Source organism: Arthrobotrys flagrans (genome assembly GCF_004000055.1).
Source record: "Arthrobotrys flagrans strain CBS H-5679 chromosome Unknown unitig_1, whole genome shotgun sequence".
In the NCBI taxonomy this organism is placed as follows: domain Eukaryota; kingdom Fungi; phylum Ascomycota; class Orbiliomycetes; order Orbiliales; family Orbiliaceae; genus Arthrobotrys; species Arthrobotrys flagrans.
Window position 1 is genome coordinate 2948560 of NW_027137556.1, and position 18801 is coordinate 2967360.

Consider the following 18801-nt stretch of genomic DNA (forward strand, 5'->3'; position numbering starts at 1 on the left):
CTGGCGACGTCGATCTGAGGGGAGCAAGTATCGAGTTCTAGGATTTCAGTTGCGCAGGTTTTATAATTTAAAGGTGTATAAAAGGTTATAGAATGGTCTAGCCTTGGGGCGCACTTCTCCGAAAAGTAATATTCATTCCGTCGCAATCACTCCGAATCACGAAAAGCTCAGCATCAAGCCATGGCGACACCAAAGCGAGACCTTGAATCTCTTCCGCTTCCCGACGATAGTTTCAAGCGTCTGGAATCGGAAAATTTGTCGATAACCGATCTTACAGCCTTGCCTCCGGCTTACACGGCTCCGATTTATACTTCGGCTTCGAGGAAATGGTACCAACTGCCCTCTACAAGGGAGATTGGATCGTTCAGGTTGAAGCCGTATGAGAAGGAAACACTTTCAGAACCAGCACGGATATTTGGGATTAGAAGGCTATATTTTCTCGCAGGAACTGGAATTTTGGCATTGATCCTCTTAATTATCGGACTGGCAGCTGGGCTGTCAGGCAAGAAAAAGCTTGAGTATGCCCAGCAGTATTATTTGGAAGTGGTGTATAGGGGTTATGCTAACAGCATCCGATTTTCTCAGTGTCTTCTTACCCCTACCAACTTCAGCACAAACATTTAAAGGCGATGCAACATACTACGACACCGGGCTCGGTGCCTGCGGCTTCGACAATGCTGGTACAGAACATGTTATCGCCGTCTCTCATTTCCTCTGGGACTCTCAAAGTGTCGGATCAAACCCCAATGCAAACCCATTATGCGGTCTTATGATTCGTGCAACGAGGTACAGACCGAATAACGAGGCGTTTTTGATCGGAGCACCCGGAGCGAAAGATACGCCCGGAGGAAGGAATGTTAGTGTCGACGTTAAAATCGTGGATCGATGTGTTGGGTGTGCGGCGACAGATCTAGATTTTTCGAGGGCGGCATTTGATATATTGGCGGATCAGGCGATGGGGAGAGTTCTAATTGATTGGGCATGGCTGTGAAAGGAGACCTGGCCTGGATTGTCGGGTTCTTGCTGCCGGTTTTAATTTTCAATGCACTTAATTTATGATGCAAGAGGCATGGCGTTAGATTTCTTTGATATATCCTGTATGATACCATATTGTTTCTGTTCGCTATTGAATACTTTGACGGATAGCTCGCTTCCTTTTGAGGCTAACTAGTATATTTGACGTTACAAGGTTTTTGAAAGGTGGTAGATCGTTCTAGGTCTAGGTTGTCTCATCGCTACCCCAACCATCTAGGGCTGTCTGTATAGCTGGCTCTTCAACGAAAGCTATGGCCACTGCAAACTGCATATATTATCGGTTGAGATCCGGTTACACGGCTGTGTCCGTGCACAAATAATGGTTGGGAAGCCTGCAGATGAAATTCTATATTTATATACATTGATGATGTCACCAAATTGTGTCTTTCCTCCGGCCGTATGTACAACTGCCAAAGTGGCCTGCCATGGTCTCGTACACCAGACTCCACGAAGTTGTCATACGTATACTTTGGCCCGGATCATTATTATACGTCGGTGCTTGCAGATGCTCTGCCGAACAGCGATTAATATAATTTAGACACCGAGCTCGATGATCATAGGACACGTCTCTTCACCGATGGGCTTTCCTTTTACTTCCAATTTAAATCCGATGGAGCTTTATTATTGACTTGTCTCGTAAACTAGACTGAGACACTAGAATGTTACTATTTATCGTAAGGTAGGTTTAAGACACTTTAGTGTGTCTGAGTACGGGAGCAGTTTAATGTTTTATTCGAATCATTGACAAGTGCGATGGATTCAAATCGACGAAGTCCTGAAGAACACTCTGATGCGAGTGTTTTTTGTGGCCCCTTTTGAAATTGTCTATCTTGACTCTTTAATGGCCACGGCTCTTCGAATAGTAAATTATGACAGATCATGATATTAGCGTATATATCTAGAGCTCTATGGGCCACTTAAGTGACCATGCCTGTCGGTTCTATCGATGTATGGGGCCGTCTCATCTTAGCTTAATATTTAGGAGATATACCTATTATTGAAATATCACTCGAAAGTCCATATTATATCGAAGCCTTTCTCTAAATTATAAACCTCGACTATGTGGTCTACGACACAACTCGAGACTAAGCTAGAACATGCGTAATACAACGCGAAAAATGCAACAGGAAACTTAATTTGGGAATCTTGTTTCGCTAAATCGGGAGGAGACCACTGTTTCAGGTCCAGCTGGCCAACTCATCCCACCCACACTTGCATAAGCATCGATACAGAATCGACCTATAGATGGTCGACTTACTTGTTTTCATTTTTAATCGAGAACTTAAAGGCTTTAATGCTGTTGAGTCTCTCAACATTACATTACAATATTGGTATTTCTCAACCCTTCCTCTCTCCTGTCCCTAGTATATTAGTTTGTTCGCCTCCCGTAATGGGAAATAGCTAACAGGCACAGATCAGAGCTTCGAGGAGGCTATGCAGGCTTGATCCTAAAGGCGTCTTGGACGTGTTCCGTTCAACCTTGCAACTTGAACTAGAATTTTCCTCATTTGTATTTCCAAATACCTCGCCTTCCCTAGCACGTATTCTCAGTCATTCGATTCTCCCCCCTGATTGTCTTTCTGTGCTTTTTCTTTTCCTTTCCTTTCTATTCTCGTTTCCACTTTTTTGATCCTTTCTGTTCCTCTGTCATGGTCATACTCGCCAAGTAGCTATACCAAAGGTGCAAGCTGCCCTGCTCTGTTTCTTTTTTGATTGTGGGCCACCCCAGGAAAAAAAAAACACGGATAGTTCTCGAGAGTTGATCCCGAATCTGCAGGACCCGGAAGGCCCTCTCGCGTTATACACATCGGTGTAGTAATTCGTGGCATGCGTTTTCCTGGGCCAGATGATTCATACACCGCTGGAACGGGTGTCACGCTGAGATTGGGCATCTACCGATTGATATAATTCGGGTTAGCATGCTGTCATCGTTCTTCTTCGGTGGCGGTGGATCTGGAGGGGCAGTTGGTCATCATCATCATGGGGGGGCTATAAGGGACGAGAAGGCAGCCCGGCGAGGCAGTAGCAATAACCCAGCTACCACTTCTACCAACATCGGTGGCACTGCTAATACAAATAGCCGAAGCTGGACGTCACTTTTCCTCAAAAGAGACAAGAATAACTCAACCCCGGACAGTAATTATAGTAATCGAAGCGCGAATAGGAATGGCCATGATGTTGTCAAGAAGAGTCGAAAGTCGCCGGATGGAATAACTGCAGCCTCGATATCGACGTCGACGCTGTCGCTGCTCGAACTCGAACTTACCCGCCCTGCCCAGCTTCAGGTTCCTGGTCGGGTTCCTGTTCAAGATCAGACAGGGTCCTCGCCCTCTGCAAAACCTCACCGCCATCATTCCTCAGCCGTCCAGCACACCAGTGCCACCACCACCACCGCAAAAACCAAGGCTTCTTCAAAACTTCAGCGGCAATCTGCCCCAGTATCTTCAAAGAAAACCTCCAACCATCCTCAGCCATCTCCAAACTCCTTGGACTCGAAACGGGGGAATTCTACACCTAACGATATTGTCGTCGGGCAGCCGACAGGGGGCTACTCTTCCAGCAAACCGATCCAGGCTGAACCCCGAATCCCACCGTCTTTTCGACATTCCGCCTTTGGACCTGCATTGCTTGCTCAAAAACCTCTTTTCCCCAAACCCGCAGCCTACCTTTACACTGTCCGGTCTGCTCTCTCGTATGTATTTCTTATACACCACACCTATATCATATCCTTCATATTATCCTCAACAACAAAAGTATTCGTATAGAATACTCTAGCGTCTGTGTATGTGTTGTTGCTGACCCTGAATAACCACTGCGTTAACACCAGGTCGACAATGTCCGCAAGTTCGTCGTCCCCTCCGCCCTTAGACCCACCAAAAAGGCACATCAAAAAGGACCGTAGCCCTTCTCCTACTAGACGTCACTCTACCACTCGGAAGGTCAAGGCTCCTACCTCTCGTGACGTCGAACACCCCGATATCACTTGTCCTGAACTTCCTACACCCCCCGACTCCCGAAGAGCCACTCCAGCCCACTCCCATCGACCTAGGGAATCGTCCAGGAACCTGACGACAATCAAAGAAGATGCCCCGGAAAGAAGTAAAGAACGATCGAAGAGGCATCGTAAGCATAAGAGACCGGAGGAGAGAGAAGAGAGGGAAAGAGAGAGGAGGAAACGGAGGCTTCGGGAAGCTGAAGAGGATAGACTTGAAGAGATTCGACGACATCGCGATAGAACTCCAGTTAGCCTGACTCCGGAACAGCCTACTCGCACTCCACCACCGCCTCCGGCTGGTGAACCGATACCGTCACCACGATATACGACACCAGTGATACCAAGGAGAGAGTCGGCGACACCGGGTGCCCAGTCAATGCTACGAGCGAGTGCTACGACAATCTTCCAGGCCATAAAAACAGTTGGATCAAAATCTTCGAAAGATCAATTAAGTAATTCGTCGCCTAAGTCCAGTGGTACCCGTGTAGTCTTACAGCAAACGGACCAATCTATCAAAGTTAAGGTCGATAGTCCTAATCGTCCTAAAAATATTCACCGTGACGACGACTCTACAGATTCCGATGAACTTGAACAACCTCATACACCCGAAGCAGCAGAGTTTCCAATAGCGAAGAATCAGGAACGGAAAGGTTCGGCGCAAGTTTCGCCCAATGTTAAGATTGTAGGAGAGGATGTATCAGAGGATCTGGCAAACGAAACGGAGACTATTGACTTCCTGTTACCTTATGGTGGATTACGAGAACAATTCGATTCGGGCTACGAGATTGAGCAGGAATTACCTGAAGATGAGCTGGGTGAAGAAGATTCGGAGGGAGACGATGAGACCGTGCACGCACCCGGCGCGCAGCCAGTGAGGAAGAAGTCGCATCATACGATTGCGAACTCGGCTGTCAATGTCGACCCGCTCAGCCATCAGCTACCAGTCTTACTCAGTCTAGTTGATAACACAGTGACTGCTTACGAAACTATATTGGAAACACAAGGATCATTTGCCGTCGGAATTGGTGGATATCAACCTGTTGCTCGCCGCCTCTTAGAAAAAGTTGGAAAGCTATTTTCGAGGGAGCTACCACCAGAAGCTGCTACTTGGGGCGAAACTTTGGAGTATATCAGCGGCAGAAAGGAGTACCCTGAGCTTTGTGATGTTGATTTCAACGACGATGATGCGATTTCAGAGTTCTTCGACCATGACGACGAGAAGATGTTCATCTTTAACGCTTGCCTGGAAGAGCATGATGTTCTCGACCCCGCCGTTATTGGCCTTCGAAGGTTAATGGAAGAAGACGTCACTCCGGAAGAAACGGCGATCTACCTCACCAGTTACCCGCATATTCGACCACTATTGCTCGCCTGTAGATACATGACTGACGATGAATTGGACATTCTCTACAGTAAAAGGGCTACGGCGTTTTTGGATGTCGATGTAGCCGTACGGTCCGACAAGCAACGTGAGGTCACTGAATGCGCTGAACTCAGTAAAGGCATCGACGAAACAGTCAAGCAACTCGAAGCTACCATTGCACGCATGAAAACCGTTCAGACCGGTATCCTCAAGCGGAAAAAAGGGATCGAAGCCCACCTTTCAATTCACGCCCCGAATGACGATGAAACACCGACCTTGCCCGCCGAAATCCAAACTGCGATTGATGAGATACAAAACGAGGATATCATCAAAATGGAGGAGCGCAAGCGGAGAAGGAAGGAGTTGAGGGAGGAAGCAGAAGCGGAAGATGATGGGGATACACTCCTTCCAGATGATAGTATTAGTCAGATTAATCCGTACCGGGCGAGATATATCCCGCAGAGTGTCACCAGGGCGTATCAAGAGGCACAGACAAGGGCAGCAGCATCAGTAGCGCAGGTACCCGCTAGTGTGGCGTCAACTAAGACTTCGACATCAATCTTGCAGGAATACCTTACAGCGCGAGCGCCTCCAAGGCAAACCCAGATGGGAACCCATGGTCATAGCCATATGGCGCATTCTGCGGGGTATGATCCCAGCAATCCCGCCGGAATGGGTCACATGGGGGTTCCTAAGAAGCCCAATGCCTATCTAAGGATGGCACTTCCCTCCAAAGTGTACGGCACACTTGTGAATGATCTCAAAGATGTAGTACGAAGATTACCAATACATGCGAATTCAAATAGAAACCTGGAGGTAATTCCGGAGAGGGGGAGACACCAGAGGTTGGTAGGAGCGGAACTCCTGACACACACCAGCATTTGCAAACTCCATCGCCGTATGACGATGCACTCTACAGAAGCAACTCACGGGGTTCGACAAAGACCCCCGTGAGGAATGTGAGCGGAGCATCAAGTAAGAAGAGTGGATTGTTCAGCAAGAAGCCAGTAGAAGATATGGACAGGGGTTGCACACCTGTTATTGTACATGGCGGTGTCGGAGGGTATGGGAGTTCGAAGCCTGTGGGCGTACCAAATGATGCCGGCGTGAATATCAGGAAAGACAAGGAGAAAGGTGATAGGGAGAGGGAGAGGCGGAAGCGAGAGAAGGGGAAAAGCGGAAGTGGCAGCCGTCGGAAGGAGAGTTACGCTGAGAAGCCGAGGCGATAGAAAATTCGTTGCCTTCGATGAATTCGTTGGGATATGATAAAATGATTTGCATGGTTAATTCGGCGTCGTTACCAAGGTTTGAGTTTTGCTTTCTTTCTTTTATTTTGCATCCCGTTTACGGTGGCTGTGGTACGGCTTGCCAGATCTTGTTCTCGCATCTTGCATATTCACGCGAGCAAGCTTCATCTTTCATTCCTGCTTAGCGTTCTTGGATTTTCACCTTGCTTTAATGTTTTTGCTTACGGATTTAGCGGGAGTTCAGATTTTGATTTTAACATCGTCTTTGCAAGCCTTTGGCGTTGCCATTTATAAATGTATCGATCTCGAAAATCGATTTTATTAGTTCCTAAAGCCTAGGCATGGTTTAAACTTGGGGGCAAGGCATTTTGAAATGTACTGTACAACAATGAGCAAAAGCAAGTTTTTATGGTTTCAAGACTCCTAAGATCCCGCTTGTCGTACAAAGATTATTTCTGATGAAGTTATGCTGGAGGATACGTAGACTTGTTGTAAATTTAGTGTTGCTGCTTGGCCGATTGCCAACTGACTGGGTTCGCGGGTGCTGACGCTGGGCCAGCTATACCCCTTTCCGAATTACCTAATTCTTGCCTTAGATGGTCGACGAATGGCCATGGATTCAACAACCAACCTTATAGACCGATCTTATGGCTACCGACCAGAAATTAACTACCTGGTAGCTGGCGCTGCCGGTTGTGGGAAAACCACGTTCCTTGAGTAAGATCCCAAGCATCTTGTCCCAAGCCTTATTCATGAATGCTAACCTCTAAAGACGAATTACAATCGGCAAGATTGGTGGAGTATGTAACTACAATATTACATTTCTTACGGGTCGCGGACGAAGCTATCTCTGCGCACTAGTACTACGGACTCTATGACTAAACTTTCATTCACAACTGTTTAACCTCTAGGATGACTTCCGGGTCCCTAACAAACCATTCGTACTCACCAATTCCGCGCAGGAGAATTCACCACTCCTAAATTTCCACGAAAACGAGTGTTTGGATTCAGATCAGAGGAAATTGCGACCAGAGGTTCTCGTACTATGCTATGATATTGGCAATCTTGCTTCGTTGGAGCAGTTGGATCCTATTGTAAATCGCCCCGGGTTTATATATAGCTGATTATTCTCAGCGGCTAATCTACGATAGAATCGGGAGGTAGCCAGAATATATGGCGCCGACCTGCCAACTATCGTCCTCGGCCTCAAGAGGGATTTGCGACATGAAAAGCGGGAAGGGGAGTTCATCGATCCGTTAGTAGTAAGTAAACCCGACGTCTACTTCTTCCCGCTACCGTACATCCCCCATGATCTTCGCCCTGCATTTTTGAATCCCACTTTATCCGACAATCACCATTCCCTGGTTTTGCGAGTCGACTCCGACAAGGGCATGTCCTGGCAAAAGCTTGCATTAAACCCTATGCAACATTTGGATAAATTCGTCCCTTGCATATATAATATATAAATGCCGATATATACTGACATGGATTTTGGGGGGGTTCCTCTTGTCTTGCCTTACCAGGGATATAAAACCGCACAATCCCTGGAGTGCGCTATGTACATGGAATGCAGCGCGACAACCGAAGAGCTTATTCCTGCTGTTGTCGAGGATTTGGTGAAGAAAGGATTGGACGTTAAGACTGGGAACGCGCATCAGGCGTCGGGGATGGGGAATTGTTGTATTAGCTAGGTGGATCGGGGAGCGTTTATAGCTTTAGTTGGTAGATAATGTATGTACTTTGCAAGAGTATTTTGCAAATTGACGCTCTTGGTGGTTTTCATTCCCTGTTGAGAGCTATCTGAGTTGAGTATAGAGCTTGCTAGTATGGTTTTTTGTCTTGAAGGTGCGCCTTCGGTGCTATGAGGTCGGTATCCCTCAAGGGTTTCCGGAGCGGGATGACATCGGAATCGATCTGTAATATGGATAGCGTCTACAAGTTTAAGAAATAAATTCTTTATACGGAGAGGAGAACAATATATGTTTATTGTATCGGAGCTTATTTCGAGATGATACTATTGGCTAATTAGTAAATATTCATGAGGAGCCGCCCTACAGCTACTTTTAGGATCATGTATATAAGTATTCGAAATTCTCCACTAGATGCTAGGTGAAGGCGAAAACTATTAGACTAAGGATAAATAGTTTTTTACAGATTTGAAATTTTGGTTGGAATTAATACACAGTTTGAAGATTGAAGTTCCGTTGAAAATCTCGTAGACTATGTATCCGAATATATTGAGGCCATCCTATTTCTAAAGGATTATAGAAAGCCCGTAAGTCGACTCTCCCATATACAGATTTCGATCATAAATTGCTCTCATCATCAGATATTCGTCAACTTTCACTATTTCAACGCCGCAGTCGAATTGTTCTGGTAATTTTTCCATATACGCATGGGAGCACCAGAGTGTCCTCGAGCTAGGTACCCGCAAGCAGGTATTCCCGAAATATGCACACAAGTCACTGTACAAAGCATATAGTACCCACAACTGCATAGGTATCTTGCCGACTTTAACCACTTTCTAAATTGATGTTCTCAAGCTGTGGAGTTTCGATATTCCAGCTCGAAGCTCGGAGAAATAGCGGCTTTATTGGTACCAATTGGTTATTCCGGACGCAGGTTTGAGTTCATCCACCAATCACCAGCAACTCCGCCCAAAGCTTAGCTTGGGAACTTGCCGAAATAGCTTGCCACCCCTCGCCACAGCTGTCCCGCTTTTGTCTGGATAAAATAAAATAAATAGCTGAGGGGTCGGATTCTGGGAATATTTAAGCAGATATTACGATCCTCTTTTTTTTCTTTCTATTTCTATTTTTTAAATCGACCGTAATTGACCTTTCCAAAACTCTTCCGGATTCGATCCCAAGGCTTCGAACAAAAATCCTAACAACTTCCAACACACATCCTCACAGCATTCCATCAAGATGGTTACTATCACCGGCTACATCTCTCGCGATGTCCGCTTTCCTGTAAGTGTGGACTAACACCCGTTCCCGTTTAATTGGCTGTCCGGTTTCTGAAACTCTTGAATGGCCAATTGCTAGGTATTTCAGAAGAATGATTGAGTTTTTCTTACTGCAGATACACTATGGGACCCCGGGATAGACCTCGCTGGATAAAACCGGCTCAGATGCTATGAATGCTGCTGGAGATTACTCCGCTGCTTATTGCATCCTCTCGACGGATACTGAACTTAAAGGACATGGCATGGTGAGTAGTTCCTTATTTCATCCACGTTACGGGAAGATAATTGCTAATTGGCCCGTTTTAGACTTTCACAATCGGCCGTGGAAACGACATCGTCTGCCGCGCAATCGAAGCTTTCGCCGACAGAATAAAAGGCCGAACCCTCGAATCTCTTATCTCAAACATGGGCCAAACTTGGCGCTACCTAGTCAACGACTCTCAATACCGCTGGATCGGACCCGAAAAGGGAGTTACCCACCTAGCTCTCGGCGCCGTTGTCAACGCCATCTGGGATCTTTGGGCAAAGTCCGTTGGAAAGCCCGTGTGGAGACTTGTTGCCGATTTCACACCAGAAGAATATGTGAGGTGTATCGATTTTAGGTATATTACCGATGCCATTACGCCTGAAGAGGCGGTGGCGATGTTGAAAGAGACGGAGGGTGGAAAGGCAGAGAGGATTCAAACTGCGGAGAAGAATAGAGCGGTGCCGGCTTATACTACTTCTGCTGGATGGCTGGGGTATGGAGAGGAGAAGATGAAGGCTTTGCTGAGGGAAACTATTGAACAGGGTTATAGGCATTTTAAGTTGAAGGTTGGAGGAAATTTGGAAGAGGATAAGAGGAGGTTGAGGATTGCTAGGGATGCGATTGGGTATGATAAGGGAAATATATTGATGGTCGATGCTAACCAGGTATGCTTTTTACTTTCTACGAGATACACGGTGATGGCTTGGATACTAAAGGGTTTAGATCTGGTCTGTCCCCGAAGCCATCGAATGGATGAAAGAACTCGCCGAGTTCAAGCCATGGTTCATCGAAGAACCAACCTCTCCGGACGACATTCTCGGCCACAAAGCCGTCCGTGATGCCCTCAAGCCCTACGGAATCGGTGTGGCCACCGGCGAGATGGTCCAGAACCGTGTTATCTTCAAACAGCTCCTTCAATCCGGCGCCATCGACGTCTGCCAGATCGATGCCTGCAGAATTGGTGGCGTCAACGAGGTCATGGCTGTTCTACTCATGGCTAAGAAGTTCGGCGTTCCAATTGTTCCCCACTCCGGCGGTGTCGGGCTTCCGGAGTATACCCAGCATTTGTCAACTATTGACTATGTCGTCGTTTCTGGAAAGTTGTCGGTGCTAGAGTATGTTGACCACCTTCACGAGCACTTCTTCTATCCTTCGGTTATCAAGGACGGATACTACACCACTCCTACAGCACCTGGATACTCTGTTGAAATGAAGCCGGAGAGTATGGAGGCCTATGGTTTCCCGAATGGTAGCTGGTGGCAGAGTGATGAGGCTAAGGTTATCACTGAGGTTAAGGAGAAGATCTAAATTGGAAGTAACTCTAGAGTTCTAAATGTGCATAGTATTCATCCTTATCCAATATCCGAAAAGTATAGCCATAGATTCTAAACTAAGAACAGAAAAGTTAACAATCACCCGACTCAGTTCGTCCCTTGATCCATAATCAATCAAACTCGTCTAATATAACGTCTAGTTTTGCTCTTTCATTTTCTTCTGCTCCTCCAAAAAGCCAGCATCCGGTGAGTCCCAGGTATAGTCCAACCATTCCCAAAGTATATCCCTTACCCCCTCAAACAAAGCCTCATCAGCCTTATACCTCTCCTCATCCAACTTCGTATACCCCCTCAAATCCCCTTCCTCCCCCCCACCCCCATCCTTCTTCAAAATCTTCTTCACAGTCTCCACATTCTCATCAATCTCCCCAATACTCCCTCCACCCAAAATCGTAATCCCAAACCCCTTCTCATCTACCCTTGCAAACTCTCCAACCGCGAACCTCAAAGACAAAGAGGCCATACTATCACCCTCTCTCCGAGCTTCAACCCACTCCGCCGCTTCCGCAGCTTTCTCCCTCAATCCCCTCGGCGCCGGATGAAAATCCCCAAGTTCACCAATCGGTACCCCTCCCTTTCTCAAAAGTCCCATACATAACGGACTAGCATTGAGTACAACCCCAACTCCACCATCACCATAGAGTCTCCCGAGACTCTTCTTCAAGCTCGTGTTTTGGATGTTCATATGACAATAAGTCTGTACCACATCTACCGCCCCCCCAAACGTCTCCTTAACTTCAACCGCAATATCAGCCAACAATGCAGGCGGATACCCCGATATCCCTACATGGCGAATTAACCCTTCATCCTTCATCTCAAATAACGTCTTAACAGCCCCCAATGCTTCCTCGCGGGACACGAATTCCACATCGTGCGTAAACACCACATCTAAATAACTTGTTGAAAATCTGTTGAGGGAACGCAAGACGGACGCACGTATTGCCGGCGGTGAATAGTCGAATTTATTAGATGTTATACGTCCGCATTTTGTCATTAATATGAGTTCGGAACGTGGGTAGAGGGATGTCAGTGCTGGGTCGGAGAATGCGGCGCCGAGAAGGATTTCGGAAGGGTCGTAGTATGGAGAGGTATCGAAGGCTCGTATGCCAAGGGATAATGCATGTAGAATGGTTTCGAGGACGGGTTTCGAAGTTGGATCGGTTACTATCTACATGGTATTCGATAAAATGCCAAGTAAGAACAAAAATGACGTTTGTGAGTTATGATTATGGGGGGTGTCTCAAGAACCTGTCGACTCCAACCCGCTCCACCGAGTACCACTCTTCCAGTTTTGCTATTGAATGGATTCATTGGAAGCGTTTATGAGCTTTTGGCGACAGCTCGTTAAGTTGTTTGGCAATAATTACTGCGCAGCTGCACCTCGATCTGAGCTCCCAGCTATATACTAAGCTAGGATGCGAGCGGACTAACTAACCGACCCACTGCGGGGCTAATGTTGTATCTTTTACCCATTATACCCGGCCGTCGTGTAACTTGACAGAAAATCCGGAAAAATTAGGCCTGAGCGATTGACCCGTGGTTCATGTGGAATGTTGGGATAGCGTTCCTTTCGGACGGTATGGTACCGATCTAACTCTCCCGTTGGGCATCGAGGTGGAGAAATTTCATTTCTAGTTCTAGGATCCAGCCGACGGTTTGACTCGATTTCATCGTAGAGTGCCTAACTTCGTGTATGGTACTCCGTAGCAGTAGATGGAAAGATAGTGGGTAAGACAGAGATACCGGAAGCCATAAGGTGATTATGTAAAAAAAGGAATGAGGCTAAGCAGAAAGAAGAAAGCCCCATGTAAATCAAGCTCGAGTTCATATCCTTGTTGTATTTTGAAGTCCAGGTGTGTTGCTACTTCAAGTGTTAGCTTCATGAAGTCACATATATAGTAGTATATGATAATATAAATGAGCTACTATGAACGTCTCGAGAGATATTACTTCTACGAGTCGATCGGATTCACATTATTCTCTTGACATAGTAAGACGGTCCTTCATTCTTTCTAGCGTCTATCATTATCTGCCAACTCAGCCTAGTACCAATATCAGCAGCCGTTCGAATTAAGTTCCTAGAATGCACCTGTGGAATAGCTATATATCTTACCTCGAGCTCTTCTCTACGGACATGACGTAGAGCCGACCTTAGACCATCAACATTGAAACCAAAGAGTTCCAAGTTATTCAGGCTCTCGTAGGTGATTTCGTAGTCTTTTTTGTTAAGCGTGATATAGCCACGACGGGCGGCTTCGAGATCAGCGTCTCGAAATGAATTAGCAGTGCCCCGAATTTCTGGCGGGAAAACCTCCCCGACCGGAGGGAAGAAGATTTTTCCATCCCAGACATCCGGGAGAGGTCGTTCACCAGAATCTTGCACAATGGAAAAACTCTTGTCAGCATATGAACTCATCGGTTTCCTCTTCACAGCCCACCCTGGTGACCCACTTCTCGAAATCAGAATCATTCATCGCGAGTGTTTCCTCTCGAGTAGGTTCTGGCTCGGGAGAAGTGAGCGGAGACGGAGTCGGCCGGGGTGGAGTGGCTGCCAGTGGCGAGGGGGTAGGGGGCTGGCGGAGTAACTGGAGTGGCAGCCTTCGGTGCCTTTGGCACGACTAGCTTAATCACAGTACTTCTGTCATCCTTACGTGGTTTATGTGGGAGAAGTTCTTTAGACGCATCCTTTTCTTTCTTCTCTGATTCCAGGTCATGTCTGGCCTTTTTGACCACTAACTCCTCTATCCTGTCTTCAAGCTGTCGTTTCGTCATTTCATCCATGTTTAGCAGTTTTCCCTGCAAGATACAGAGAAAGAATTTTGTTAATGGTCTATATTTTGTTGAAATCATCATGATATCATGGTAGATAATGATACTTACAACAGGAGGTATTGATTTATATATCCGATGATTCTGATTCTTCTCGATCTTAAGGTTCTTGGTTGTATATTTAAAGGTCTCTTATATTGACTCGTCTAGGTTGAGCTTGAGGGAGAGCGCCTTTAGCTCCGGGCTTGCTAGGGTTCCGAGCCCCCGGAGCCATGATGATATTGGTGGAAACGAGCAGATTGTACTATTAATAGATGGATAAGGAGGGATATACCTAAGTAGGACGCGTGATTTGTAGTGTATTAAGCTTGTGAGGTAGTTTGACAAAGGAATATCAGTCCAGTGAATAGAGGTGATGATAGTAATGATTTGAGGAGCTGATAGTGGTGATGCTATTCTGGGATTCTTGTGATACCTAAAGGTAAGTGGATTTGGTATCTAATTTAGATTGTTGCTGGGTGATCCTATGATCTGCTGTACCCTAATTGAAACACATCCATAAATAGTCAAGCTACATTAGATCTCCAGACCTCTAGTCAGACGATCTGGATCGAAAATCAACCATATCTACGAATGTGTTAGAGACTGGGTATATGCACTGTGTCTAGGTACAAACATAATATTCCCCCTAACTTGAGGTCTTGTAGAAAGACGAACATGTAATTAATAGAACTACCTGGGTAACAACCTGATCAAAACTAGTACTACTATTTCATGATACTTCAAAAAAGAAAGATAGAATGGAAGACAGTATAGAAGAAAGATGAAACGGACACAAGGAAAGATCTCAAAGCAAACCCAACAGTATTCAAAAAGAAAAGAAGGGGGAAGACGTAAAGACAGAAAGAGGTAAAGATAGAAAGAAAGAAAGAAACTTAAACGAGGCAAATAAAGTGCGGACCGTTAATATCTCAGTGAAGAACTCCGGCTAAGATGTAACTCACGCCGTCGCTTCGATAGCCAGTTGGATGCGTAGATGATGTCGAGGCTAAACCGAACAGCATATTGTAGGTATATATACTTACGTACATATATACATACTTCGCCATTCAAATATATTTTGATTGTAGGTATCGCGAGGATACTTCTTGGTTAGGGCTGCTTGCCACAATTTGCCGTCCACTCTCTACATCTCATTATCGATACCGTCATTGTTGGCAATGGAGGGGACGACCTCGGATTCTTGATTTTAGCCGGTAGACTCGTCGCTGGCAGTAATGCCTTCATCGCTGGGACTTTCTTCACCAGTATCTTCATCCATAGGGTCGACTTCATTGTTCTGCTCCCCTTGAGTATCCGCAGGTTGGTCAGGTTGGTCATTATCATCCTGTGAACTGTCAGTCAAAGGGTATTCCAACGTCAGGTGCGTAAACTCCTCTGAAAGCTGACGTAACACAGGTGCAGCATCATTGCTCTGATTCGATTGATCCGCTTGATTCGCGGTATTGGCGTTACCATCATCACCTTCATCGCCCGACTACCCTTCCACACAATCACCCTCGAAACCCTGTACCATCTAATGCGGTTGTCCATCTCCTTCATCATCTTCCGGGTTTGGCACTGGCGTTGAACTGTGGTTTCTGCTGCCGTGGGAATTCAAACTTTGAGTCCCATCGTCCCGAGCACCCATGGACACCTGATTATCAGGAGTAGAAGGCCCGCCCGGGCCAGTCTCGTCACCAGCGCCCGGGTCGCAATTGACACTTGGCCCAACGCTGTTGGAGCCAGTTAAATATCCAGTTTCTGAGGATTCTGGCTGGCTTTCCAATTCATCTAGCAGTCTCATGTGATCAACCGAGAACTCACCCCACGCAACCCTCCAGAACGAACCACTTGCAAATTCTCTTTGACGGTCTGATAACCGCCCAAAAATCTCTGGATGGTTGAAGGTATACTCCGAAAATGGTCTCCGTAGTGGTCCTGACTAGATCTGGGCTCAAATCCGGGTTCAAAGGAAGGTGGGCGACGTCGGCCAGATCTTGCAAGCCGTCGGAGATCCCGGTATGTTAGTGTGTCGAGGTGCTCTGGCTGCGAGGGTACTACTTCAAAAGCTCTAGGGTAGCCGTCATCGTCGTATAGTCTTCTGTTTGCAATGTTGATGAAAGCATTTTCGATGAGCCTATCCCGACTTCCACGGCGCCGGATGCCATTGTAGTGACTGAACGGAGCAGTCGTTCCCCAGGCAGTGCGAGTCGTTCCTAAAGGCACTTTGTATGATGGTATATACTCGTATAATTATAGCATACTTATCGGCGTATGTAACTTCTTGATATGCACAGTGCCGTAAATTTGTGGATTATTTGACTAAAATCCTTGTTTGAGTCGATCTAGAAACTTCAGATTTATGAGCAGGGAAGATCTAGGACCATGGGCTGCCGACAATGATGTCTCAGGAATTAAGATATCAAAGAGAATCTTCCGGTCTAAAGTTGTAATCCGGGCAGGATATAAAACAGAAGATTAAGCAATGAAAGATTCGAAAATTAACTTTCGATTAATTAAGAGTAACGAATTTTCGAAACGTCGTCGATATGAATGGGTTGGCTTTCACAGGCTAATCGTTCTAGGGTATCAGGAAGAGAGAAGCAAAGAAGATACAGAGCTTTTTTGTCCCCCGAAGAAATAGAGAATGACTTGGAATGGCCATCGATATACTGGGCGTGCATATTCTAAAGTTAGTCTCTAAATCAGCTTCTCCTCTAGCGGCTCCTGCAAATCTCATGGTCTGCAGTGTATCTAGCATACCAAATTTAGGTTATGAGTTGTCGTTGTTGTATTCTAATCGTCGCGCCAAGTCACGTGGATTCCTGTCATCTAAATCTAGATCTACGCCTTTAGTCCTGGGACCGGCCTTGGACTTTTGCAATCCTGTACTGGAGATATTTGAACGTAGTCTAAATGGAATTATGAATATTGCAGTTATAAAACATGTTATACTGGGGTACTATGCAATTACAAGGATGCCATGCTTGCGGGAGAATAAAGCAAAAGAAAATAAATCGAATGAACGCCGTATGTTCACCTGCCGCTTTATGATGTAGTCATACCCGTGCTCCTCCATACCGGTGTGAGTTTTTTATACATAAACTAGAATTCTGCTTTTCATGCCCGTCCTGTCGATGTCATAATGAGGCCGTGCTATTGCACTATTGCGCTCCAGATCTGAATTAGTCGAGAAGATGTGGGATATCCTCAACGCTGGCTTCACGAATAAGAATTTCTATAACGGAGTGAGTTAGTATTTCGAGCCGGATAGAAGTTATGTAGTAGTAGTAGTAGTAGTAGAAAACTTACTATGAACGGCCGTCATCAATGGGAACTCGCTCTCCTTTCCTCTAGCCTTCAAGAACTCGTTGACCTCCATAGCTGTCAATGTTCCCTGTAGCTTCTGACCATTGAGGACCTCTGCTTCAATCTCTTCAATAGGCCTGCCTTGTTCCACAGAGAGCTTGGCACACTTGTGATTTCTGCCACCAGCGCAGCTAGTAATCAAATCTGCGACACCACAGCTTTCCTCTGTAAACGTCTCGCTCTTGCAAGAGTCAAAGAACATCAATCCAAACTTTCGCATCTCGAGAATACCAACTCGCATGATTGCTGCCTTAGCGTTATCACCCCAGCCCATACCGTCGACGAAACCGGCGCCAATGGCAATAACATTCTTCAAAGCTCCACCTAGCGAGGTTCCGGCGACATCATGAATCATTCTGACGTGGAAGTAAGGTCTGTGGAACAAGTGCTTCCATAGCGAATGGTCAATAGGAGGGAACTCCTCTGGGCATGGAGTCAGAGTTCCTGGTGGGTCATAAGCGATGGTCGTCTCACAGAACTTCTCTTCCGCGACTTCGTTTGCAATGTTGGCGCCGGACAGAGCACCACAGTAGATACCGAGTTTCCTGCCAATAACGTCAGAGAACAATGAGATGCCCTCGGGTGAGACATCGACACCCTTGATACATGAGACAGCCCTAGCGTATGGTACGATATGACCGTGGATCTGGTCACAGATCTTAGAGACGAATTGATGAGGAACATTGAATACTAATAGAGAAGCGTCCTTGACGGCAGAGAGGATTGATGGGTCGGCGACAAGGTTGGGAGGAAGAGCGATGTTCGGTAGGTATTTAACATTCTCATGGAGTTCATTGATTAGAGAAGATAGCTTTCTAGGCCGAGAGTGTTTTGAAGCATCGTAGGCCTTGTGGGAGGATGGAAGCTGATAGTCTTCTTCGAAAACCCACATGCGGACCTCGGATTCGAAGAGGTGAGGATGTGCTGTCGTGTTCTCAGCGAGGATTTTAGCTATTGCCGAACCCCTATGAATTGAAGCAGAAGAGCGTGTTGGTTAGCTGATGGCCTCTTGCGTAACATACTTCTTAAATTAAGTACTTTATGTAACGTAACACGAACATGAACATTGGCATGAAGGTGGACACGAACGGGAAGTTAATAGAAGCAGTCCAAACTTACCAATTGCCAGAGCCAATGATGGCGACTTTGTGCTTTCTAGTTGGAGCCATTCTTCTTACTGTTGACGACGAAGACGAAGATGTTGAGGGTGATGATGCAGATGCTGTGATATGTCCAGCGACCCGGGCTAATCGAGCTGTAGCGCGAGAAGACATGTGGAAATCGATTCTGAGCAGTGAGGCCTTTGAGGGTTTTATATAAAAACAAGAACAAAAGCTAGTTCAAGTTGTATTTGAGAGTAAAGGCCAGCGAGGACTAGGGCCGTATGCACAGTGGAATTATCTGACGGCACTTCTTTACGTAAACGGCCGTA

General features: G+C 46.2%; 9 protein-coding genes across 9 annotated transcripts; 4 read left to right on the forward strand and 5 right to left on the reverse strand.

The window, feature by feature from the left end:
* Window positions 1-180: 180 nt before the first annotated feature.
* DFL_008874 (uncharacterized protein) lies at window positions 181-991 on the forward strand (the record flags this gene model as incomplete). The annotated part of the gene is made up of 2 exons (XM_067638670.1): window positions 181-518; window positions 586-991. 2 exons carry the CDS (start codon window positions 181-183, stop codon window positions 989-991), a joined length of 744 nt encoding a protein of 247 aa, XP_067486536.1.
* Window positions 992-2954: 1963 nt separating this feature from the next.
* Window positions 2955-6622, forward strand: DFL_008875 (uncharacterized protein; the record flags this gene model as incomplete). Its single annotated transcript, XM_067638671.1, has 3 exons — window positions 2955-3727; window positions 3863-6143; window positions 6200-6622. The coding sequence occupies 3 exons, from the start codon at window positions 2955-2957 to the stop codon at window positions 6620-6622; spliced, it is 3477 nt and encodes a 1158-aa protein (XP_067486537.1).
* Window positions 6623-7253: 631 nt separating this feature from the next.
* Window positions 7254-8331, forward strand: DFL_008876 (uncharacterized protein; the record flags this gene model as incomplete). The annotated part of the gene is made up of 5 exons (XM_067638672.1): window positions 7254-7357; window positions 7413-7440; window positions 7552-7734; window positions 7792-7902; window positions 8164-8331. 5 exons carry the CDS (start codon window positions 7254-7256, stop codon window positions 8329-8331), a joined length of 594 nt encoding a protein of 197 aa, XP_067486538.1.
* Window positions 8332-9567: 1236 nt separating this feature from the next.
* On the forward strand, window positions 9568-11163 carry DFL_008877 (uncharacterized protein; the record flags this gene model as incomplete). The annotated part of the gene is made up of 5 exons (XM_067638673.1): window positions 9568-9612; window positions 9749-9853; window positions 9915-10348; window positions 10406-10520; window positions 10579-11163. The coding sequence occupies 5 exons, from the start codon at window positions 9568-9570 to the stop codon at window positions 11161-11163; spliced, it is 1284 nt and encodes a 427-aa protein (XP_067486539.1).
* Window positions 11164-11325: 162 nt separating this feature from the next.
* On the reverse strand, window positions 11326-12500 carry DFL_008878 (uncharacterized protein; the record flags this gene model as incomplete). Its single annotated transcript, XM_067638674.1, has 2 exons — window positions 11326-12357; window positions 12438-12500. 2 exons carry the CDS (start codon window positions 12498-12500, stop codon window positions 11326-11328), a joined length of 1095 nt encoding a protein of 364 aa, XP_067486540.1.
* A 701-nt stretch (window positions 12501-13201) lies between these two features.
* Window positions 13202-13605, reverse strand: DFL_008879 (uncharacterized protein; the record flags this gene model as incomplete). The annotated part of the gene is made up of 2 exons (XM_067638675.1): window positions 13202-13231; window positions 13303-13605. 2 exons carry the CDS (start codon window positions 13603-13605, stop codon window positions 13202-13204), a joined length of 333 nt encoding a protein of 110 aa, XP_067486541.1.
* A 50-nt stretch (window positions 13606-13655) lies between these two features.
* Window positions 13656-13970, reverse strand: DFL_008880 (uncharacterized protein; the record flags this gene model as incomplete). Its single annotated transcript, XM_067638677.1, has 1 exon — window positions 13656-13970. One exon carries the CDS (start codon window positions 13968-13970, stop codon window positions 13656-13658), a length of 315 nt encoding a protein of 104 aa, XP_067486542.1.
* A 1237-nt stretch (window positions 13971-15207) lies between these two features.
* DFL_008881 (uncharacterized protein) lies at window positions 15208-15804 on the reverse strand (the record flags this gene model as incomplete). The annotated part of the gene is made up of 2 exons (XM_067638678.1): window positions 15208-15495; window positions 15655-15804. 2 exons carry the CDS (start codon window positions 15802-15804, stop codon window positions 15208-15210), a joined length of 438 nt encoding a protein of 145 aa, XP_067486543.1.
* A 1381-nt stretch (window positions 15805-17185) lies between these two features.
* Window positions 17186-18643, reverse strand: DFL_008882 (uncharacterized protein; the record flags this gene model as incomplete). Its single annotated transcript, XM_067638679.1, has 3 exons — window positions 17186-17238; window positions 17313-18334; window positions 18489-18643. 3 exons carry the CDS (start codon window positions 18641-18643, stop codon window positions 17186-17188), a joined length of 1230 nt encoding a protein of 409 aa, XP_067486544.1.
* Window positions 18644-18801: the final 158 nt, after the last annotated feature.